The sequence below is a fragment of the Lissotriton vulgaris genome, chromosome 7 (genome assembly GCF_964263255.1).
Source record: "Lissotriton vulgaris chromosome 7, aLisVul1.2, whole genome shotgun sequence".
Lineage (NCBI taxonomy): Eukaryota > Metazoa > Chordata > Amphibia > Caudata > Salamandridae > Lissotriton > Lissotriton vulgaris.
This window is the reverse complement of record NC_141695.1, coordinates 502845722-502871654: the sequence shown is the minus strand read 5'-3', so window position 1 is coordinate 502871654 and position 25933 is coordinate 502845722. Positions and strand designations below refer to the sequence as shown.

The 25933-nt window shown below is 44.9% G+C and overlaps 1 protein-coding gene across 1 annotated transcript in view; it reads right to left on the bottom strand.

Moving 5' to 3' along the window:
- Positions 1-25933, bottom strand: part of DNAH9 (dynein axonemal heavy chain 9) — a 1435662-nt gene that overhangs the window by 490179 nt on the left and 919550 nt on the right. The window contains exon 56 of the mRNA XM_086930591.1: positions 11223-11387. Coding sequence (XP_086786717.1) covers positions 11223-11387 — 165 coding nt within the window. The remainder of the gene's footprint in view (positions 1-11222; positions 11388-25933) is intronic.

The window sequence follows — 25933 nt, the reverse complement described above, 5'->3', positions numbered from 1 at the left end:
GAGCACGGGGTCTGACAACCAACATTGGCTTCTTGGAACTTTTTCCGATATGGGTGGCATTGAAGGTCTGGGCAGAACATTTATGTAACCAATCAGTGGTGTTCTGGTCGGATAACATGACAGTGGTGGAATGTATAAACCAGCAAGGGGCTCGCTGTCCGTTTATACTACGCCTGATAAAAGAGATTGTGTTGCAATGCTTGAAGTGGAATGTAGTTTTCAGAGCCAAGCATGTGCCTGGCATCCTCAACAATGCTGCCGATTCCCTTTCTCGTTTTAAAATGCAGGTCTTCAGGGAACATCTTCCTGCAGCAGACCCCTCGCCAACACACTTCCCGGCAGTTCTTTGGCAGATTGGTGCCCCAGATTACAGGACCTCGTGGTTGCTAGCTTAGCACCCAGGACCAGGACAGCATACGAAGGGGCGTTTTTGTCTTACTGTAATTTCTTGGGTCAGGAATGGGCAGTTAAGTGGGCACAGGAGGCCAGTTTTGAGGCCTATCTAGAATGGATGCACAAGGAACGGCGCTCCGTGACAGCGGCAAGCAGGCATAGGGCAGCGGTCTCTTTCTTTGCACAGACTAAGGGCATGCGAGATCCCACAAATACCTTTATAGTTCGCAAGGCTTTGAGGGGGTGGCGCCGGCTGCAGGGACACTCTACAGATACGAGAAGGCCCATTGGATTGGCCCGGTTGGCATCATTACTGGAGGCATTGCATCAGGTCTGCAACTCACAGTGGGAGGTCCTCCTGTTCAAAGCTGCATTTTCCCTGGCCTTTTATGGGGCCTTAAGGATTAGCGAACTGGTGGCAGGATCAAGAGTGGATAAATTGGGTGGCCTCCAGCGGTCTAGCATTACCATCAGAGAGGATACTATGTGGGTGACAATCCAGAGGTCCAAGACAGATCAGGAATCTCGGGGTCACACCATAGTGCTCCAACGGGCTCGGGCCAATCCTTGCTGTCCGGTCTCCCACGTGGAGGTCTTCCACGGACAGCGGGGGGCACGGCGGTGGGTGCACTGTTGTGTCACGCTGATGGGACACCATTAACTAGATTCCAGTTTAGGAGAGTCCTTGAGTTAACGGTCAGACAGGCAGGGTTAGATCCTAGAGAATTTGTACCCACTCCTTTAGGATAGGGGCTGCGACAGAAGCGGCATTAAGGGGTCTTTCAGCTGAGGATGTGAAGAGCACCGGGAGATGGACATCAGAGTGCTATAAACGTTATGTACGAATTGACCTGTTGTAACAACTTGGTGCTCACGCTTGGTATGTTTTGGTTTTCAGTTTCTCAAACCTGTGACGCGGGGGAGGAACTCACCACCGGGCGTCAGCAAACGGCACCATCACAACAGGAGCAACAGGATGGACACAAGACAAAGGTTATCTGGATTGTTGGCCACTCTTACGTGAGGCGTGCTGAGCGTGTTTTTCTTTCAGGAGACCGTCAGGAAAGGGCGGCGCGTAAAGGGCTGACTATCTCATTCTTTGGGAGGGGGGGCCTGTGCCTCAGTCAGTTTAGGGGTTTTTTTCCAGGGACTTTTAGCTCAGCAGCCCTCCACCCCGTCGGTGGTAATACTCCATGTAGGGGAGAATGATCTGGCGAAGTTAGGGAGGCGCATCCTGATTGAAGAGATCATCTCCACGGCAGGGTGGGTGGCCAAGACTTGCCCGGGTTGCATTGTAGTGTGGTCTCAACTTATTCCTCGTTGGCAGTGGCGAGGGGGGGACTCGGTCAGGGCTTTGAATCACTCGGTAAAGAGGATCAATACTCAGTTGGACAAACTATTTCGAGCCCCCCGGTTGCAGACAATTCCACATGGATGTATATGGGGCGAAAGGTTCTACCTGAAGGATGGGGTTCATTTAACAGAGTCAGGGAATGTCCTTTGGTCTAATAATCTCTGGGCCTGGTTGGAGGGTTATGCTGGGTGAACACACTCCTGGGTGAATTCCTGAGTAGGGGGAGGCCAGATCGTCGGGTAACAATGCTGGCCTGTGGCGGTAAGGTCATGACCGGTGAGCAGCTATTTTAAGGTCTGAGGGGGCGGGCATCATCCCATGGAGGTTCCCGCCCAAGGGGAGGTGCCCTTGGCACCACATAGAACTTCAGGGGCAAGGTAATTGCTTTTCAAAGGGGCGCTGGTTGGAGTAGTCACGCTTCCCTTAGGCTGGTAGCCACCCCGCGCGCGCATACTCATGACGTCACCGGATGGCGCAGAGTAAGGGCCCTCCTTTAGTGGGTAAATGGAGTTCACGGCGTGGACCGGGTAAGTACCAGGCCCGGCTACGCATGCGCACATCTTTAGGTGAGGCGCAGCTACTAGGACCTGACACCGGTTAGCGACCTTGCCATATGGCCAGAAATGTAGTATACAAAAATCTAGCTTAGGATGTTAGTTCGGTTAGGAAACAACCTGTATTAGAGTCTCTGTTAAGGTTAGTCTCTCATACTTGTTGACAACATTGTATCTAATGTCCTGCTGATTTTTGTATAAAGTATTTATCATGCTATTAAAATTTTCAATTTTATAACTTAATAAATACGGCCGGGGGGTCCCGCGATCCCCCGCCTTCCAAAGATAACCATGTTTTGTGTTCACATGTCCGGGAGTTGGTGTGGTCATTTGGGAGGGGGGCGGCAGCCAGTCGCTGACCATGTGAAACCTTCCACATAGATCACGTATTTTAGTAGCTATGTATCCTGCTCAAAGCTCTCTTGAGCTTAGTCCACAGCATATATATTGCACCTACTGACTGTAGAAATGCTACTCCGTAAGTAATGCAGAAACAGTGTTACCAAGGAGAATTGAGACATCTGTATCTTGTCTTCAAAGTATAACAAAAAGGTCGCCAAAGAAAAAAACACATTTAGCAGGCCTGTGTTTGAGTGACTTTAATAGGAAATGCGTTCTCCTGGCAATAAACACTGAGAAAGCCAACAGGTCTGGCTTTAATTGTGTTAACACATGGAAACAGCAGGCATTCATTCGCAAATTATATTTAGCACATTAAAGTCAACCTTATTGTCTTTGGAAATGTTTGGGAAGAAAGCATCAAGAAAATAATGTGTGTCTTCCTAGAATGCATGGAGGTGGTAAACCATTGTGATGATTAGGTACACATTTCAGATGTGAAACGGTCCCTCAAGTAACTCCAATGGAAGAACTTCCTAGAAGGCAGAATGATACACCAAACAGCCAGTAGTGAGAGAGTAATACTCCTTAGGGCAGAGCCTTTGCCCCACTCTATGTATATTTGAAAGAATTTGCCAAAATAAGTCATAAAAACAACTGAGCTGTCATGTCACACCAAATATGTAATGGGCTTGAACACATAAAATATGTATAAAAATATTATGCTGTTAAAGGGGATTTTATCATTTTCTATTTCACAGTCTTTGACCTGATGAGATGAATGTTTTAAAACACTTACAAATTTAGGACTGCTCTGACACAGAGGTAGGTAAGCGGGCAGGGAGAACTAGTAAGGAGTCTTAGTATTGAGGAAAGTGTAGTGTTAAGGAATAGTAAAGGTTTGGTACTGTTCAGGAATAGATTGCACTAAGGGGTAGTAGTGGGTTTCAGAGTTTTGGGATGGGTCACATTAAGGGGTACTAATCATCTTTTAGGGTTCAGGAATAGAAAGCTTTAAGGGGTTATTAAGGTTCATAAAAGAGTAGTCTTAAGGAATAATATTCTCATGCCTATCAACAGTACCTAACATAGCACTATCCTACACGTAGAAAATGATATTTCTTTCTAAAGTTTTAGGGTGCATGCCATCTCAAAAACCTTGTTTGTGGGCCACATGTATTTTGGTATGTATCAAACCCAAATTGAGATTTGGTAGCCTGTATCGAACAGCAATTTTGGTTTGCAGGCCAAATACTTATTCGGTATTTGAAAGGGGCATCTCTTCCAAATTTCGAATCAGAATGGTATGTATTAATGTTTGCGACCGAATTCAAACGTTTCCAGCTTTGTTTGCCAGCACGCGGGATGCTTTTGCCTGAGCGCCGAGAGGGTTTACACGCTGGTAATTTCACGTGTGACTAATGGTTCCCTGATCCTGGGATTCCCGATTAGCAAGGGTATTTTATACACAAACCCTGACAGAGTGTGTATATACGACCACACTGATACCGCGTGCGTGGTTGTATCATTCCACATTTATATCTATATTGGCACATGTTGTCAGTTACTAAGTCTCGAAACTACGCAGAATATAAGTGTCGTGGTCCCCTAATCACTATCAAGATACATTAGGAGGATAAAATTATTTTAACTTTGAAGAGATAATTCGCTGGAAGAATATCTTTTGAGACGTAGAAGGAGGCAGAGTACCCCTGATCTTATTTTGATTGACTTAAAACAATTGAGAACCATTGGGAAACATTTATTGTAATTGTCCTGATGAAGGTGGTTAAACATTAAACAAACCGCCGAAACGCGTCGATGCACAAGGAGTAATACGTGAAAAACAGATTAAGGAAAATTCTGAGCTTTTGTTGGAATTTAGTCCTTTACTTGTACCTCCTTTTTTTATAGGAATGTTGGATTTATTTTTTTTATAGTGTTCCGTCTTGTATATGTTTCCCATTTTTAACAAAATATAGTGTATGCTAATAAACTGTGCAGATATACTTTTATTATAGTGCTTTCTCTGCTTTTTTAATATCTTTTATATTGCTTCCTTGTTATGATTTGAGAGTTTATATGTGTATGTTTGTAAGAATTTGTGTTTCTATGGTAATTCACCCAAAGGGAATTATATTCTGACTTGTGTCAATTGTGGAACCCTATCCCTTTGGTCTTGGGGTCCCTCTCTCTTTTATTAGAGGTCCACATGTTTTACAGGCAGACAATTTTATTTTGCTTGGTGACATCATCATACATCTTGAGGATCCTAAAAACAAACTAGACTCGACCCTCATTGACGATATGAGCTCACTGAATCTTTCCCTTCTTAATTCTACAGCTACTCATATTGCGGGCCACCTCCTAGGCCCCATTTATTCCAATCTATCCACCCTTTTCGTTGACCCTTGCTTCCAACTTAGTTGGACTGATCATTATGCAGTACTGTTTAATATCCTAGTCCCCTGTTCTCTCATTGCTAGACCTGCACCACACCCCACAAACAGACACTGGGCTAAATTGGACCTGTCTGAGCTTAATAATTGAAACCTTAACACAATTCCTATCCTCAACTTCAATCCTGATGCCGATCAAATTGCTGTGCATCAATGGCTAATGGAGGCTACTGACGCAATTTTGCCTTTAGCACCCATAACACTCCGCAGATTATGTCCCCTTGCCCCTTGGTTTAATATTGCCTCCGATGCAAAAATAAAACGCTGTAAAATCTTAGAAAGGGGCTGGAGGCAGCACTATGCATCTGAGGCCAAGGCAGAGTATGTTGATGCCTTGAAAAAAGATCATGCCTTCTGCAAATTTGCCCGGGCATCCTACTACACAGAGAAGATCACCAACGCCCAACACTGCCAATAGACTTTGTTTAGAGTGGTGAATGAACTTTCAGCAGCTAGCACCTTTACATCACCACCCTCCCTTACTGTGTGGTGAGCTAGCACCTTTTTCCTAAACAAAGTAACGTTAATCAATCACCAGTTAGAAGCAGATGCTCCCACTCTAGTGAGTCCTCCATCTGCTGCCACTCAAGCACTTGCCTATAAATCTAACGATAATCCAGAAGAACCCCTGGAAATCAAGGCCTGGCCTTCTTTGGATTTAGCTTAATTGCATACTTTATTTGATACTATCAAGTCTGGCTCTCCGATATATCCCCTTTCCCTGTCTAAACTCAGACTGACTGACAATGCTGCCCTCACATTAATTCTTCATCTCCTCAACTCCTCTTTGAGTACGGGCTATGTTCCCCAGCACTGGAAGCATGCCGTGGTGCTCTCTCTACTCAAGAAGAATGATCTTGACCCTCTCTGCTGGTCTAACTTTCGGCCTATCCCCCTCTCCTCTCCCTTCCTTTTCTAAAATCCTAGAATAGCATGCCAATACTCAACTCTCCTCTTTCACCACTTCTGGTAATCTGCTTCATCTGTCTCAGTCCAGCTTTAGGGCAGGCCATAGTAAAGAATCCGCCCTACTTGGAGTCATATAACTCTTTAGGCAGGAACTAGACTCCAGTGGGACGGCTGCCCTTATCCTTTTGGATTTAAGTGCAGCTTTCAACACAGTGTTCTGCTGGACAGATTGGAGGCACTAGGCATTGTGGACCTGGCCCTGAGGTGGATGTCTTCTTTTCTGAATGATTGTACTTTCCAGGTTTCATCAGCTAATAACACATCCAAGACCCTCTCACTGATCCCTGGGGTTCCGCCTGCTCCATTTTGAGTCCCTTGCTTTTTAACATTTTCCTTCGCTATTTGATGGATGTGATCGAGGAGTCAGGTCTCACCTCGTTCCCTTACGCTGATGATTACAGGATTATATTTTCATTATCGAATGCTCAGAACCTAGATCCTTCCCCCTCAGGCAAGGTTTGACTAATTTCACCTGCTGGATGAACATAAATGCTTTAAAGCTTAATGGTAATAAAACAGAAGTCATGACTCTGAGCATAAATTCCAAACTTAGGGGAGTAAACCACTGGCCTGTCTCTCTGAGACTCTTACCCACATCAGTTATTAAAGTTAAGAATCTTGGCTTCATTATTGATAAGAACCTTTCACTGAAGAGGCAGGTCTCCAAACTCACAGCCTTCTGTTTTTCCATTCTCAAATAGCTTAAGAAAATCCTCTGGCTGTGACCTTTGAATACCCAAAGAACAGTTTTGCAGGCCCTAGTAACGTCCAGATTGGACTACAGGAGTGTTCTGTGTCTGGGCAGCAATAAATCTGTGATCAACCGCTTGCAGATTATCCAGAACGCTGCCGCCTGCCTTCTCTTTTGGTTGCTTAGATACACTTCTGCCTCTCCTTTTCCCCATGAACTACACTGGCTTAAGGTCTACAAGTGCATTAAATTCAAGGCCTTATGCTATATGTTTTGATCTAGGCACGGCCTCTCCCCTTCATACATCCAAGGACTGATGTCACCCTATGTGTCCACCCGGCTGTTGAGATCAGCCAACCTCGCCCTGTGTACCATGCCCAGGTTTCGCCTGGCCCGCATGAATGGCCTTTCCTTTTCACACTTAGGCCCAAAACTCTGGAACTTCCTTTCTATGGCTCTCAGGAACTGCCACTCTCTATTCACATTCCGTAAGAACCTGAAGACTCTGCTCTTTAACTGCCCTGACTGAGCTTCGTGGTTATGCTTTTGGGTTTATGCTCCCCTGTTAGCTGTCTGTTCCAGCACTGGGAGACCCTTTCGGGTAGCTGCGCGCTCTACAAGTTTCTTTTAATTAGTTAATTCATTCTACACAGGAAGCGAGCCCTAGGGCAATAGGGCTAAAATATGGAGGGAATAAAACTCTTCTGGTGTTGGAAAGTGAGCATCCACTATCTTCCTTAATCCAAATTAAGTACTACACTGTGGAGCTCACAAATTGTTGGCATTTTGGTCCCCTTCTAGTCTAGGACCATCCTCAGGACATGATGAGGATTATGACATATTTCTTTAAAATAGCTGAGATTGATAAAAAATAGTGGAACTTTAGAGTTTACCAGAGGATGTCATCGAGATTCTCTCTGTTCTTCATAAAAATCCATGGGCCTGATTTAAGATGAGCACCTCCTCTTCTCTATTCTAAATGAAGGTATATTTCAAGATACTTTAGCGCAGGATGAATTCCCATGAAAAACAGCAAGGAACTGACAGAGTTACAATTTGTGCCATTGTAAATGGTAGCAGGCTTATTATTAAGGGGCTAATAGGGACATAAGTTCAACATATGTAGCTTTCTTTAATTGCCTTCTTGGGATTTCAAAGCAATTTCAATCGATTTACATAAGTGTGTGTGTGTGTGTGCGTGTGTGTGTGTGGGTTTGTGTATGTGTGTGGCTCTGTGTGTGTGTGTGTGGCTCTGTGTGTGTGTGTGTGGCTCTGTGTGTGTGTGTGTGTGGCTCTGTGTGTGTGTGTGTGCGTGTGTGTGGGTGTGTGTGTGTGTGTGTAATCAGAACGCAATTGTTTTCCTGTGCGGTTACCACTATAATTAATCAATGTCTCCTTAATATTTCTGCACTTCTGTTGTGGAGTGAGGGACTGAATCATATATCATGAGCATGAGCACTGAAAGTATTAGTTTAAGGCCAGTCCCTGCTACATTTAGGGGCTAATTGGTATGGTATTTTTCCACCTTACATATGTGTTGGTTTAGATAGGACGTGCAGCAGCATTTGTTGACATATCTAAAGTAAGCAATATAACACTGCACAATGACACAGCACAAAGCAACATAACAACACAAAAATAAGCTCAACACAACAACATAGTCGAAACAGGTAAAGTTAGCCAGAAGCCGTCATATGCAGACACAACAATGGAACAGAAACATGCCAAAAACACTGCATGGATACTGCAAGGAGCAACAAGATGCCATAAAACAAGTGCATGTATGCACTGAAGCCACATTGTTTGGGGCCAGTCACATGTTATTCTCACATATGGCATAAAAGTATACAACCATTTGTGAAATGATAAATGTGTAGACAACATTTTTGGTATGGTAATTTTTCTGCTTTCGCTTCAGTTATAAGCAGCAACTACGCCTGGAACAATGATCCTACCAGATCAGCGATGTTGCCTCCTCCTGTTTCCACATCCTCCGCATCCTCTGGATGATTTTCAAGTGGATCCACCCTGAAGCCAGAAAGACCGTCACCCACGCACTCATAATCAGCCGACTGGACTACGGGAACACCCTCTATGCTAGAATCAACAATTCCCTGCTATGCAAACTCCAGATCATCCAAAACAACGTAGCCAGACTAGTCCTTGACATCCCACGAAATTAACACATCACCCAACACCTGCGAGACCTCCACTGGCTTGCCATCAAGAGAAGGGTAACTTTCAAGATGCTCACCAACACCACAAATCTTTCGACAACACCGGACCCAAATACCTCAACGAAAGAGTCTCCTTCCATATACCAAAAAGAAACCATCACTTCGCAGACCTCAGACCTCGCCCTAGCAGAAACCCCACGCATACGCAGAACCAGAGCGGGTGGAAGACCCTTCTCTTAAGTCACAGCAAAGGCCTGGCATGAGCTCCCAGTCAACATTAGACACTCCCCCACTCAGCACACTTTCAGAAAAATCCTAAAGACATGGCTTTTCGGCTAACTCAGAGCTGCACCCCCCCCTCCATCCCCAGCACCTTGAGACACTCACAGGTGAGTAGCGTGCTTCACAATTCCCTGATTGATTGATTGATCCATCACAGGATGGGTACCTGCTGTTTCTAACACCAAGGTCAGAATGCCTGGCCAGACCCCAAGATGATGGCTGCCACATTTTTCCCCACCACTGGACTCCAACCAGACTTTGATCACATCCCCATCGGCCTATATGGTAGCCCAAGCTCCTTCTCTGGTTTGTTTTTACTCCCTCACCCCAAATCCTTCTGGTACCTCTAACCTCGTAGCCTATGTACCTATTCAAAACTGTTTTTCAAAACGTTGAGACCTGAGCAACATGGCTGATGGCCGGTGGAGTTGCTAGACAGCTAATGAGGAGATTGGCCCTGGTTTCCCCCTCGACCATCACCTACCCAGCTGGACATCGGACACAGTTATTCCTCGTCTCCCTGCTAAGGCTCCTTCCTCTCCTCCTTTCCTACAAATTCTCTTAACCTTGTTGCTTGTTTACTGTACATTACTACACTATTGCAACTGATGTAATTTGTAACGCATTATTCCTCTGGTATAGCGCTCTGATACCTCCAGGTCTAGCCAGCACTATAAAAACCTCTTTAGATGTACCCTGTAATGCAACGATCCTCTGGTTAAGCGCTCTGATACCTCCGGGTCTAGACAGCGCTATATAACCTTCGCAAATAAACAAAAAATTGGTTTTCTAGAAAACTGAGACCTGAGCTACATGGCTGATGCCCGGTGGAGCTGCTAGACAGCTAATGAGGAGATTGGCCTTGGTTACCCCTTGACCGTCACCTACCCAGCCGGACACTGGGCACAGTTCCTCGTTGTCTCCCCACTACTATTCCTTCCTCCCCTCCATACTATGAATTCTTGAAACATTGTATATGTGTACTGTACCTTACTATGCTCTTGTATCTGATGTAACTCATAACGCAACAATCTTAAATGTAAAGCGCTCTGGTGCCCTCCTGGGTCAAGTTTGCGCTATATAAAACTTTATAAATAAAATAAATAAATAAGTTGACAGAGACTATCCGCTCAGAACACTGTTAATGACAGGGATCTACTTCACAAGGGCCTGATGAAGGCCAAGGACCCATAGGGCCAAACATGTCGACCAGAACATCAGATGTTAAGGACCAGTAATACGTCTGACACCATCTCTCAGTCTTTAACCTTACTCCCATCCCTTCTTCTAAATAAACCATTTTAATAGATATAGGAGGTAATATTACCCAGATTATTTAGATCCCACCACTGTCTTCACCCAGACAATCTCCCTCCTGGTGGAGGTACGGCTCACCTGGGGAACAGAGTACCCAGGTGTGAGACCCGATGATGATACTACCCACTACATCACTCCAACTGAGATAATATTGCTTATGGCTGTGAGAAGTGGTTGAGAGTCTCTGAGATAATCTCTTTGAGACTCTGGCACCTAGACGGGTGTGGTTCACTGCCTGATTTATATTGGATTACACTTGGAAGCTGAGTGGACCCTTTCCTGCATCTTCCTCCCTCCGTTTTGATTCAGAAGAAAACTGAATGCAAGACAACTACAGTACAAAAAAGGGCCACGCTACAATATAACAATGCAGCACAAAAACGCAACAGCACCAAAACACTACCACACACCACTACTACAACGAAGTGCCACAAAACAAATAGGCACACACATTCTAGTCACATAGTACCATCAAAGCATGTGTTCTTTTGCAATGCTGTGGTAAAAGATGTTTGCACAAAGCACTAAATTATGTACCATTAAGAGCATATTATTAGCACCATGCAAAACTGTATTGTAATTCCCCCACGCTATCTTCATTCATCAAGCCCTTCTCACTATTCAAGCACTTGCTACCAAGTCACACGTTTTTGTTCACATAGCTTCTTTCAAAAATAAATTTCTTACCTTTTCTTCAATTTCTGCTGCTGTCTTTTTGGTGATTTCTAAATTCTCCACCAAGGCTGTGTCCCCAAGAAAGTTTCCAGAAGCAGAAGAGAGGCGAGAAAGCAAATTATCCTCTAGTGTTTTCAAGGTGATCTTAAATCCGTTTTGTTGTTTTGTGAGGTTTGACTGTCAAGGAAATGTAAGATGGTGAGAACATGAAACATGTTCTGCTGAAGGATGTTGCAACATAGCATGAGTTCCCAAAAGTACAAGTTTAAATTTGTTAAATGATAAGAATTTAGGAAACCTGTCTGTATTTATTAAATGTTGACAGTTGCTTAGAAAAGTTAACATCTATAAAATGGTAGAGTCAAATTGTTGACATAGGCACATGCCAAGTATTAACCCCTCCCCTGCTGATGACGGAACCGCTCCGTCATCAGCTACGGTTGGGCTGTGCTGATGACGGAGCGGTTCCGTCATGGCCCGGCCGCCGCGCCTGCGCGGCGCTGATTTCGCGCCTGCGCGGCCGTTCTATTGAGCGGGGCGGGCCATGACGGAACCGCTCCGTCACCAGCACAGCTCAACCGCGGCTGGTGACGGAGCGGTTCTGTCACCAGCATGCGGCCGCCCCGCCCCGTTAGCGCTGCGGCAGAATAGTAAGGTTCTGTAGAAAACTATACATTGCACTAAATATTATTATAATATTGTAACGGTCATACTTAACACAAGTCTATTAGTCAAATGAAACTTCATGCATGATCAATAAAGCATTTCCAAGAAATCTTGGCAGTTCAGTCCAAACCTGGTCACACCTGGTCACACCATTCTACTTAGTGTTATGGATCATTTCAATATATAGTCTGAGATAGGAAGGCTCTGTCTGCAAAGGGGGAAGAGGCCCCTGTACAAAGAGAATGCTTTCAATATGTTGATCCATTTTACCTCTCTCAAAACACACATTGATCATGGAATTTCAATAACGTCACCCCCTTTAGTGGAATGGCATGGACGAGATTTTGCATAAAGTGAATGACAACATTATTTTCATTGTCCATTTATCGCAATGTCTGCTCCCTTGTTACGTACGCTTACCAATGACATTTGACATTGCAGTTATAACACTGGCACTAACTTACTTTATTCAAGGACAAAATTGATATAGCTGCCCTTTGCTGTCCCACGTATTTCTATTGTGCACAAGACATCACAGAGTCTCTTTTGCTTCCCAAATATGTATATTCATATGATTTTCATAAATGTCTTCACTGTTTACTTATCCAACTAAGTAAATATATGGGTTACCCTTTCATTGGATTCATAGCTTTGTGTCAACTTTATATACCACTTCCATGATGAGGACACCCAACTGCATATTTATTTTGTAAATGAATAGGACAGTCACCTTTCTTCCAGTAATGATAGCCTGTTAACAGCTGGATGGTCCTGACTTAGCTTCCGATCAACTAAGTGGCCACTCACATATTTCCAGAACCACTCTCCTCTTTGTCTGGCTTTTTTTCCAACGTTTTCAACTCTTAATCCTTTAAGAATGAAGGATTAATTGCCCCTACGTGACCATATCTAACCAAAACATAACTGAATTCTTCCTCTAATGTGTTTATTTTATGACGTGTTTCAATTCATCAAACAATTGTGAGACAACACTTACACTGCAGTACACAGAGACAATTACATAACAATATTTCTGTATTCAGGGCTCTCAGCACATATATGACCCCTTTATAAGCACTCAGAACACTGCTCGAAGGCGAACCTTGGACATGATGATAAGAGACCAGGACACCTGTCGTTTCAATTACTGGGGGTTTAGTGGAAGCTTATGTGCAATTTAGTCTTGTATTTTAACATTTAAAGTTCATTTATCTGGGGGATGCCCTATTTATCTGAATATGTGCTTTATACTTTCCTTTAAATTCGCTTTGTGGCGGTCAGTTTTGAATTGTGCTTTCATTCTGGTGCTTGTCTAGAGGGTCTAGGTGTATCACCAATTCTGAAACAAGAACTGGTAAGATCATGCTAGAAACTGACCATGACATCTGTACAAATCCCTTTAAACTACTCCTCTGCGAGTGGTTATTCATTTGTATTCGCTGAATAGCATGTGTGCACAGTAAAGTACTAGGTGTGCAATGGAAAGATCGTGTAAAGAGCACACCAGTAATACTGATGGACTAAGGTTCGGTAGCTAATATCTAAGGTTTCCATCTGGCTGGTATAGCAACCTGGCTTATATATGTATCTCTATGCCAGTAAAAACTAAAAAAATATAAGCCTAAATCAGCAATTACTGGTAGAAACAGCTTTACAAGTATTTGAAAGCTCCCTAAATTACTTTAACTGACTACTAAAGCTAACAAATGGGTAAGTTCAATGTTAGAAAATAATACTGGGAATTTTAGACAAAATCATTTTCACCTACCAGCTCTTGCCTCTTCCTGAATAGCAAAATCTAGAATAGGGCAGAATTTGTATTTGAGAAAGATGACACCCCTATACAATTTTGATGCAACCTTGCACGTTGCGTAATCTCTTTCAGTACTAATCCCTCGCTTTATTTATTTGAAACAAATATATATATATTTCTGTATGTCAACTATAATCCAAAATAATATAATGATAAATATCAAATCTAGTTAAGATTTGGAAAATTAAAAGTAGCGGCACTACGCCAGGGATGGTTATCAACACTTGGTGGACACTCATATTCCTAACCCTTTGAGGGTGAACTCATTTAATTTTCAAGTTCTTAACATAAGCATAATCCACTGCCATGGCACAGTTCAAACTTCACTTGAAACCAAATCTTACAAATTATTTTTTTAATCTTCAGAAAACAATGTCAGCACAAAATCAAAATGAACTATCTCTAAATTGAACATTATTGCAATAACCCAGAGAAGAAATGAATTAACTCTCACACTTTCGATGTCATGGGCTGAATTATTGCAGAGATTAAAACTCTGATCTGATGTAATTGTAATACTGTTTATAACACCTGGTAGGTAACAATGAACTAATTTCCATTTTTTCAATCATGGTACTCTGTCAGTGTCTGAAAGCAACTTTCTCTTCTTTGTTGAGAGCAAATAGTGCATGAGAATGTCACCCTAACCTATTTGGGATTTTTTTTGTTTTGTTTTACAAAACAAGGTCATAATTATTGAAGTAAATTTTGTTCTTTGGCGAACGCAATTGTGTATCGTTTGGTAAATAAGAGAGGGAGTATAAAGGCAAGAGTAGGAGAGGGAGCAAGAATAAGGGTGACAGAGAGTGTGTGTGTGTATGTGTGTGTCTGTGTGTGTGTGCATGTGAGTGTGTGTGTAGATTCATTTCACTGGCATGCATGCACAAGGCCCTTTAAATCTGATCCAACCTGATAGTTCATTCTATCTCTCTTTACAGCTGACAGAATAGAGCTAAAATGAGGAGTTTCCCATGGAATCTGCATTTTCTACACTACTATTTCATATGAGACCATGGTAGACCTGGCCCTTTTGAAAGGTTTATCCCCAAACATTTAGCCTTTTGCCTCCTATTTGTCTGACCCTGAAATTGATGCCCATAGGATTCTGAGCACTGTACCACTGCTGATAAGTGTTAAAGTGCATATGCTCTCTGTCTAAATTGTGATATGATTGCCTATCCATGATTGGCATATTTGATTTACTGGTAAGTCCCTAGTAAAGTGCACAGTGTGTGCCAGGGCCTGTAAATTAAATGCTACTAGTTGGCTTGCAGCACGGGTTGTGCCACCCACATGAGTAGCCCTGTAAATGCATCTCAGATCTACCACTGTAGTTTCTGTGCAAGCAGTTGTGTACTGACATGTTGTCCTGGCAAGTGCACCCACTTGCCAGGCCCAAACCTTACCTCTCCTTCCATGTGAGGCACCCCTAAGGTAGGTCCAATGTACCACCGTGGGTAAGGTGCAGTTTATGTGAAAGGTAGAACATTTACTAGTGTGTGTGACATGTCCTGATTGTGAAACACTGTGCAATTCGTTTTACACTGTTGAAAGTCTATCTGTCCCATAGGCTTATCATTGGAGTTGCACTGTAACAGTTTTACAGGTGTAACTTGCAGTAGTGGCAAGATAGGAAAATTAAGTTTAGACTCTCTGAACTCGGAATTTAATAATGCACCATTTGTTAAAGGTGTTTTTTCAATCCTGTGTTTGAAAATGCCACTTTGGCATTTTCTTACATCAGAGAATCAAGAGGTATGCTGTTCAGAGAAGTAAAAGATAAAGAGAAATAGCTCCTATAAGGAGCAAGGGCCCTCATACACCCCAAAGAGTGTCATGCTTAATCATAGAGCAGCTCCTCGTTGGGCCAGCGCTGTAATGCCAATGGGCCCCGCAGGGGGGCTCTGCACCAGAGATCTTTTTAGACCATCGTCTAAGACTTAGATAAAGTGGGTGTCTGTATGGGGCGTGTGGTGTATTTAAGTGGTGAGTAGAGAGTGAAGAGTGTGTGGATTGAAAATAAGTATGAAAGCCCACTGAACTAACTTCAATTGGTGGATTCCATGTCATCAATAAAAATAGACAAGAATAGTCTTGTCAAGTATTTAAGTGTAGGTGGTGGTCGACATGTTTCAAGCCCTAAATTGTCAGGAATGATCGTGGCATTTCTTTAGGACCTAAAATAACTATTTACTACTCCAAAATCAGGGGGGGTGGTACACATCTATAAGTTAGAGTTTGTTCACCATGCCCATTATAAATACATCATCTGTTGCCAGTGCGTCTTCAACAGGCAAGATCCTCATCAGTAATAACCCAAAATTATGGGGCCCAAGACGTGAAACTGCTCCAGAGTCATGTAACGCACAATGGCGTCTCGACCGACTCTTCCTGCTGGTAAGTGGAGTGCGGCCGACCTACCCTCCGGACTCTCGGTACGCGGAGTGCGGCTGACCTACCCTCCAGACTCTCGGAGGGTAGGTCAGCTGCACTCTGGACAGGAAGTCGGTCAATACTCCATTGTGCGTCACATGACTCCGGTGCAGTTTGACTCCTTAGGCTCCCACATTTTGGGTCCCTACCGATGAGGATCCTCTTGTTCACTTCTAGGAACAGCATACCTCTCGATTCACTGTTTATATATTAGTGGGTGTATGCTGGACCTTTATTGCCCTAGGTCACCCTTTGATTTATTGCTACCTTTTCTTACTTCACCATTCTGTGTGCCTTTGGCTGTTTGTGTATACAGCGTCTAGTGTGTGAGTGACAAGAGATCAGATGTGCATTCACTCTAGACAGTCACTAGGGGGGTTGAGGTGTGCTCTGCCTTGCCTGGGTCACTCATCGCAGGGCTGAATAGACCTGGTCTGCATTTAGATTGGTGGGAGGAGTTTTGCTTACACCTGAATAGGCTGTGTCCCCTTTTGCACAATGCTGCCTCTGTGGTCATGCTGCACCAGGGAGGAAAGGACTGGTTTAGACTGGGTTTAGAGGCCCTGGCCACAAGGAGAACAAAGACGTTTTGAGGTATAAGTATTACACCTAAAAGCCCAGGACTTAGATTACTTCAAGGAACAAGAGGACCCTGCCAAGGAGAAGAGCTGGAGAGGTGTAAGGAGGAATATTGCCACTTTCCTGTGTGCTGCATGGGGTTGCCTGCAGTTGCTGCTTCTGTCTGTGGTGGAGGAAAAGGACTGACTCTTTTTGCCCTGCTGTGGTATCCTGCTTGTGAAGGACTCTTCTAGGGCCTGTGTGTGCTTGCCTCCTGTTCTAGAAAACTCAGGCATACCACATTTTTAAGGTGGTTCATTCTACTGAGATTTACCTTCACATAGGTTTGTGTGCTTGGTACTGCAAACTCTCTGTGTGCTTTATCTTTTTGTTGTTGCAAGGGACCCGTGTGTACTAGAGTGCTGGATTCTTTACCACTTTCAAAAAAGAAGAGATGTGCGTGAAGAGCGTGGTGCTCTTTATCCTTATCAGGGAAGGGCCTGCTGAAAGTGTGTGGTGGGCTCTTTATTGGTGTTCCAATTGCCATGAACACTATTGGCTGGCATTTCCTTAATCACGCCTGGTGGGGGGCTGTGTGCAGAGCCCCAGGAGGGGAGAGCGTACGCTCTTGACAGCTAGTGATTCCTCCTATTCCCCACCTGGAACAGCGAGGGTCGTGCCGATCGGAAGAGGACTGGCCACAGCGACTTCCGCATGGCATTTGAGCAGGAGAGGTTGCCTAGCAACCTGCCAAAACAAATGGTGGCCCACCCATCCCCGGGAGCAGGAGGGTCCCAGCCCAAAAGACGCAACAGCAAGAGAGATTGCACTGTAGCCGAGACGTCTGCTGCTGCTTGCGGGGCCAACTCAGTTTCAAGGAGGCCTGCCGGAGTTTCTCCTGTACCCTTGGGGGAAGGATGAGCAGTGTGGGTAACAGCAGGTGGTTAGCTCCACTCCTCCCTGCCACAGCAGGACCTGAGAAGGCCTCCGACGTCACCACCCCAGAAGTGGCGGGCACTGGGAGCCAACAGTAGTGAGGGCTGCACCGCATAGTTGTGGGCTACCCCAGTTGCAGTATGTGTAGCAGCTCTACCACACTTACGGGCAGCTGCCTTTTGAGCACTTTATGAGCTGGCTGGAAATCCAGAGAGGCCTCACCACCCCCATTCAAAGAAAGTGCGAATTCCCGGTGGGGACTCGCATTGAAGGGCCTACCAAGCTACAAGCTCTGGGAAAGGGGACATAGGAGTCCCAGTGCCCAAGGTGCTCAAATGGTGCTACTGAAATGGATGGGGTGATTCATGCACAATAAGAGCTAAAGAGTTCTATGAACATATGACTAATGTCTTCATGATGTTTTCAGGAACTGCATAATATGGTGAAAGGTATTGTTAGAACTAATGTCTTCAGAATGTTTTCTTACCTGTGCAACTGGCAAGGACGTGCCTTAGTGCACTAATGGTGTGGTTATGACAACTTGGCAAAGTGATTTGTATAATCTATGTGATGTCATGACAGGTGCCTAGTGGCACAGTGAGACATGTGCTTGTGGTCTTATGTGGTTTATATGCATCTTTGTGACAAGTGCCTAGTGGCACAGTGATTTATGTGATTATGGTCTAAGGTGTTGTATTTGTAATACGAAGGATATTTGTGCATAGCCTTATGTGGAGTCTCTTTTTGTAGTGTGCCCAGTGTTTCACTAGTGTGTGTGCATGTTGTGCAAATGCTTTACACACTGCCACTGAGATAAGCCTGACTGCTCTGCCAAGCCACCAAGGGGGTGAGCAGGGGTTATCTTGGGTGTATAACTTCCCCACCCTGACTAGAGTGGTGGGTTCCACCTGGCTTAGGTGTATACCCTAGCCATCCAGAAACTCCATTTCTAACAGGACCCTTATAAAACAGCTTGAAAGAAGCTGTCACTGAATAACTATGCAGATGATTTTCAAATATTTCTCTAACTAGATGAAAATGCCTCATTGCAACACATTTTCCAAGTAGATCAAAAAGTGGTATACACTTCCTAAGGATAGGGGATGAGCGAACGAGGAAAGAAAAAGGGGGGGGGGGGTGGAGGAGATGGGATAAGGATCCAGGTAGGGGAAGAATCAAAGGGGCGAGAGCTCCAATATGGAGCAAGGGCCCTTATACACCCTGAGAGTTGTCATGCTTCGTCATAGGGCAGCTCCTCGTTGGGCCGGCACTGCATTGCCCAACGGGCCCTGCAGGGGGGCTCCTTGCCAGAGGTCTTTAGAATTGAAAGCCAGGAAGCCCTATATGGAGGAGGTGGAGGGGCGACGAGTGTTGCGTGGAGTGGGTGCAGTGAGTGTATTAAAATAGCTATGAATGTTCCAGGGAAGCTTTACTAACTGGACACTTTGCTATGGTTAAAAGACTAGACTACAGGAGTCTTGGCTGGCAGGGGTAATTCGACCTGCTGCAGCTCAGTGAAGAGTGTGGGTGGTTAAAATGTCGACATGTTTCACACCTAAAAACTCCTCGTGGATGTGTGGCGTTTCTTTAGGACTGGGTGAGAAAACCTTATCTTCTCTTAAATGAAGGTGACAATCAAAGGGGTGTCCTAAAATGTATCGTCCCTTTTGAACGGACTCAAGGTAAACCAGAAGGGGGGCAAGCATAGAATGCAGGGTGGTTCGTCCTTCTAGCGAACCTGGAGGGTGGAGAAATAGGGAGCCGAGACAAACATAGCTATCAAACAATCACAAAATAGCCATGGAAATTCAAGTAAACTTAAAAACATAGAGCTCAATAATCCAGGATGTGTACATGCGGCTTGAAGTGGTCATATTTTAGACAAAATCTGTGGAGAGCCCCCAGTGTCTTATAATTTATAGAGTGAGAAACAGGTAGAAAACATGCTAGTTACCTACCAGTTGTTTCTGTCTATGGAGGACTCAATGAACTGGCATGATACAACTACTTGTGCTGCCTGTTGTGGATGGCAGAGCCCTACTGCCTCACCAGTGGCGCACAAGGACAAACTAGCTTGGAAGGGGGAGAGTTGAAGAAAAGAGACTGTGAGGGGGAACTCACCTCTGGGGCAGTGGACTGAGACTTCAGCCAGGGTATCCACAGTGGAATTGAGTAACCTAAGGAGAGGTAGAGTCCATGATAGAGCGTCTATTGGCAGAAGAATGTTGCATATGCTCATAGTGCCACCATGCAGAGGGTGAGGAGTCAAATAAGTCTTTGTGTTAACTTGCTAAGTGTATCGGATCTCACCAGGTATGGTGCCCCTATTATGGTGAATCTATTTGGATGGTGCACAAGTATAGGTGTGCTATTTATAGGACTAGGATGTGTTATACATGTTATGTTATACATGTTATGGCTGTTTGGGGCCAGGGGCCACCCACTATGACCCTTTAGCGCCTGCACTGACCTTGCGATACTCTGTCAGCATATTACGGACACTTGAGAGGCCTCTGGCTGGAGCTTGTTATCACTCATTGCAGGTAAGTGAGGGGATCATATGCTGTACCAGCTGCCCTTTCAGTTTTAAACCCTGCGATACAACACCCCAGCAAGACCACATGAAGCCCACCCTTATTAATGCAGATCCCTCATCAAACATAAAATAGAAATGTATGAATCCTTGACTGACCACCAGCCTGATGCCATGTTCCACACTGAAACCTGGCTCAGGGAGGATTCCGCCCCGACATACTATAGACACTAAAATAACTATGGCATAATCAGACAAGATCGCACTCTAAAGTGCGGAGGTAGAATAGCCATAATTTGTCGCTTATCCCTCAACTGCACGCTTGATAAATCTCAAATGGAGGCTGAAAGGCGGCCTATTTTAGCTTAAAGAGGGCAAATATAGGTGTGCTAATTATAGGACTAGGATGTGTTATACATGTTATGTTATACATTTTATGGCCGTCCGGGGCCAGGGGCAACCCACTGTGCCCCTTTAGCACCCGCACAGCCCTTGCGATACTCTGGCAGCGTATTACGGACACTTGAGAGGCCTCTGACTGGAGCTTGTTATCACTCACTGCAGGTAAGTGAGGGGATCATACGCTGTACCAGCTGCCCTTTCAGTCTTAAACCTTGCAATACAACACCTCAGCAAGATCACATGAAGCTCACCCTTATTAATTGCAGATCCCTCATCAAACATAAAATAGAAATGTATGATTCCTTGACTGACCACCAGCCTGATGCCATGTTCCACACTGAAACCTGGCTTAGGGAGGTCTCCACCCCGACATACTAAAGGCACTCCCAAATAACTATGGCATGATCAGACACGATCGCACTCTAAAGCGCGGAGGTGGAATAGCCATAATGTTTCGCTTATCCCTCAACTGCACGCTTGATAAAGCTCAAATGGAAGCTTAGAGGTGGCCTTTTTTAGCTTAAAGAGGGCAAATGAGACTGCGATGAGTGGTCTCCTAATCTAACGCCCGCCTGGGCTGCTTACATATTTTACAACTAATCTTACGGATTTGGCCACTCAACTAGCCCTTAAATACACTAACTTTATGGTTCTGGGTGATCTAAATCTTCACAAAGAGGACTACGTCAAAACCGAGGCACAAACCCTATGTAAAGAACTGGCCAGCCTACAATTAGAACTTAAATACATGGCACCAACACACTGTGCAGGCCACTTGCTGGACCCCATTGTCTCGAACCCTCCAGGCCTGGTGGTGAAACAACTGACCCCTGTCCCTTGGTCTGACCACCACCTCATAGAATTTCATATACCCCTACCTCAACCACGCTCTATAAAAAACAGAGACCTTACCCTCCCACGTAGGAACTGGTCCAAGTTTAACTGCAAGATATTTTCCAGGGCACTTCAGAAAACTCCACCTCTACTAAGTAACAACATTAAACTGGCCAATGTGTCAGTAGAAAAGTGGATCACGGAAGCACTTGATGAAGCAACCCCCTGGACCACAAATACACATAAGAGGGGGTCTAAATCAGCCCCCTGGTTCAACGGAGAGCTGAGAAGTGCTAAACAAGGCTGTAATCACCTAGAACACAAATGGGGAATAGCTTTCTCTAAAGAATCGAATGAAGCTTATAAAACAGCACAAAACAAGTACGACTCCCTTCTCAAAAAGAGGAGCAATATGTATTACAAGGAGAAAATTGACATGGCAGAAAACTCATCCAAAGAACTGTATACCACTTTGAAAGATATCTCATCTCTTGAGAGAACACTCACAACACCGACCAACTCTGAAGAGCGGTGCAATCTTATTGCGGATTTCTTTTTTCAAAAAATATCTAGTATATATAACTCCTTCCCGGAGGAAGCCCGTAAATGCCCTATTGAACTGAAAGAGAAATCTACCGAGCTGGGTTTTCCATCCATGTGGAAGTTCCTTGCCCCACCCTTATGATAGAACTCAAGGAAGTGGCTTTAAAAATCAAATCAGGCTCCCCTGCCAATCCAGCGGCACCCAACAGAATAAAGGAGGGCATTGAATTGATAATACCTAAGATACAGCAACTAATTGACACATCATTTAATTGTGGAGAGGTTCCTAAGTCATGGAAGTATGCAACTGTTATACCTCTAAAGAAAAAACCCTCTTCCAACCCTGAGATTCTGGATAATCGACGCCCCATCTCTTTTCTCCCCTACATATCTAAAATCGCTGAAAAGGTTGTGAATAAACAATTAGTGAAACATATCAACTCACACAACCGTCTACATCCTACACAATCAGAGCATCCTTTGCAACTGAATCTGCTCTCCTCTTTGCAACAGAGACTATACGGAGACGGGTGGATGCCAGTCAGACGGTGGCCTTGGTCCTGTCGACACTGTATCCCATAAACTTCTTCTTTGGCACATACAGGTGTGCAGACTAGATTGGGTAGCACTACAGTGAATGCAGTCCTTCTTGGAAGATCGTAGTTTCCAAATTGTACAGCACCCTCATTGATCAAAAATCCTGCACTCTGTCAAGGGGTCCCACAGGGATCTATCCGGAGTTCCACCCTTTTTAGCCCGTATATATTGGTCCACGAGCTGAGATTATGGACAATTACAAGATCTCTATGGTGTCATATGCTGACGACACACAGCTTGTGGTAACCCTGGCGCAAGACTCTGGTGAGTCAGCGTTACAGTTTTCTTCCTGTCTCAATGATCTGGCCTCATGGATGTCTAACAACTGCCTTAAATTGAATGGTACTAAGACAGAGGTCATGATCGTCGGAAAATCCCCCTCCATCTGAGGTGTAGGCTGATGGCCCTAGACACTGGGGCCCATTTCCTGCACACAAAACAGAGGTGAAGAACCTGAGACTGTGGATTGATCCCTAACTCTCGTTTGAGTCTCAAACCAGAAAGGTGGCAGGGATATGCTTTAGCAAGATGCTAAAAAAACCTTAGACATCCTTCCTGTATCAGCAAGGAAAACCATAGTCCACACTTTGGTGAACTCCCTACTTGACTACAGAAATGTCTTATATCTGGGTGCACCAAAAGACTGTCTGAAATGCCTTCAATTAATTCAAAATGCAGCGGCACGCCTTGTTCTTAATCTATCAAGCCGTGCTTTGTTGATGAAAGCCCTAGATTCCCTTCATTGGCTGCCAATTGGGAAGAGAATTATTTTCAAAGCCATGTGTTTCTGTCATAGGAGCATACATGGGAAAGGCCCCAGTACCTGCACAACTTTCTCACCCTGCACAATCCTAGCCAACAGTTAAGACCGACAGAAGCGCATTTACTCAAGATTCCTAGGATAAGAAAGGCAAAGATGGGCACTCCCTCATTTGGCTACCTAGCTGTCAAAAACTGGAACACACTCCCGTTCTGGTTACACTCAGAGAAATCTTTCATAGAGGCCTGAAAACCTGGCTATACAAACTGTAGTCCGGGATCTTCCTACTTCTGCTGATGTGCTTCTAGGGCTGGGACACACCTTTGGGGGTAGCCAGGCGCTCTATAAATTAACTATTATTATTATTAATATTACAAAGCGTAGACACCTGTGTTAGTTGGAATTAATGTCGTCAAGGCCGTGTGGGGCCTACCAGGTTGGGTCCTACGAGGTTGGATCCATAAAAAGGGGGGCCAGAGATAACAATTACTGTGAGGCCTTCGTAACCTCCATATGTGCAGGCAGGGGTCGGGGTGTGGCAGTCATGTGGCTTGCAGCCCATGGCGGTTAAACCGTGATACGGTTGCGGATCTGTTAAACCCCCCATGTTGGCATTACAACCCTAGATTCCCAGTAAGCAGAGACACTCCTGGAGTGGTGGTATGGCGACTGCACAGTGTTAGTATGCGTTGCGTGCCTCCCAAAGTGTTGTCAGGGCAGCAGATGTGGCAGTCCTATGAGCAACTCTAGGGGTCCCGCAATATTATGTCCATATAGGCAGGCATAGTTACTCTGCCATTGTGGACTAATGTAAGGAGAGCCGAGTGCCGGGGACGTCGCATGCCACCCAAAGCACTATTGGGGGCAGCAGTGTGGCAGGCCTCTGGGCAGCAAAGGTGGTCCGGCAATAAATTGTTGCGTACCTCGCTTAGTACTGTTAAAGGCAGCAGGTGCGCCAAACCTACTGGCAACAATGAAGGTACCGCAACAGAACGCTCATGCAGGCATAGTGTCTCTGCCAGTATCGCATGGCCTCTTGTGAGGCAGGCCGAGTGCCGAGGATGGGCACATATTACTCACTACCTGATGGGTGCACTCCTGTGTGGGACCTACTCGCTTCTGGGCTCCTGGGAAGGTGTCTGGCTCCTCTCTGAGCCGCAACTATAAGCACTGTCAGTCTCATGTGTGAAAGGCCTTCAGGAGGGATAGCCATTTACATCAAGCTTTCGCTGAACCTTGAATTTATGGAAATAAAAGACTTACCAAATATGTTCTTGGAGGGCATCCTGAAAGGTCCTTATTCGCTCAACGTGCCACGCCCAATTCTGCTAATCAACATCTACCGCAACCCGCATGGGCTTACAGCTAAGGACAACCTGCCCACATTATTAAATCAGCTCGAAGCTCTGTTATTACAACATCCTTTATTAGACTGCATCATCCTTAGCGACCTCAATATACACAACATAGGGATTACCGCCAAACAAAATCACCATTCTGGAGCCACCAACACACTGAATGCTTTATTAAAATCTCACAATCTGGCAACAGCACACTCTGTCCTCTTAAAGAACAATCCTGGGGCTTTTATTGCCCCAACATACAACAATCAAACAACGATTGATTATATTATTTTAAGCGACAAACTGCAATCCCTGTTGTCAAATTATACAGTGCACCAGCGAAATGAAAGTGATCACGCTGCTCCTATCCTCACACTGACTCTGACATCAGAAATTTGTCATAGGATACATCGCATTGGGGCCCCAAACGGCGATGAATTGTCAAAGCTTCCTAGAAGAATCAAATGGGGGCCAGTACCAATCACCACGTTCAATAAATGGACAAACACTTGGGCAGGTTGGCCACCGAGCTCCCATAAGTCGGGGGCAAAAATAAAAGAATGGGATAAAACCGCTGGGAACTTAGCATCTCTACTTCAAGGTGATAGCGCACACATAAACCGCAGGCACCCACCACTCTCATTTGGCTTCAACAAGGCAATAAAAGATAGCACCAAACACCTGAATGCAAAACGAAAAGCACACCGGAAAAGTGGCACAGCTTCGAACAAAAAACTACTACAAGAAGCAGCAAAAAGCCACTCAAAGAACGTGTGGGCCGCAAAACGCGAATATTGCGAGGGACAATGGCTGAAGATCTTCGACTTGCTTAGACCGTGTAAATCCCAAGAGTTTTAGAGCTACATAAACAACCTAACCCAAGGGAAAAACCATAGAGAAAACTCCCTCGATGCACGGACCTGGGTTGCCCACGTCAAAGCCTTGTATAAAGAAGAAATAACCGGATCTCACTCAAACAAAGTAGGTGCAGAAAGGGAAGAGTCAGATCATACTGCACATTTGAAGGCTGCTCCCGGAAAATTTCTAGTATCCAAAGTCCTAAAAAAAAATCAGACAAAATGGGACACCAGGCCCCAATGGCCTCCCGGGCTCTTTGTTCAAGGCGAATATAGAATTTTGGTCTGAAAATCTGACCCACTTATATACTAAATGCTGGCTCCTGGGGGACGTCCCGGACTCCTGGAGAGGGTCGCTTCTGCACCCAATACATAAAAAAGGGCCTAAATCAGACCCGTCCAACTAGCGCCTGATCGCCCTCCTGGGCATCGAGGGCAAGGCCTACGT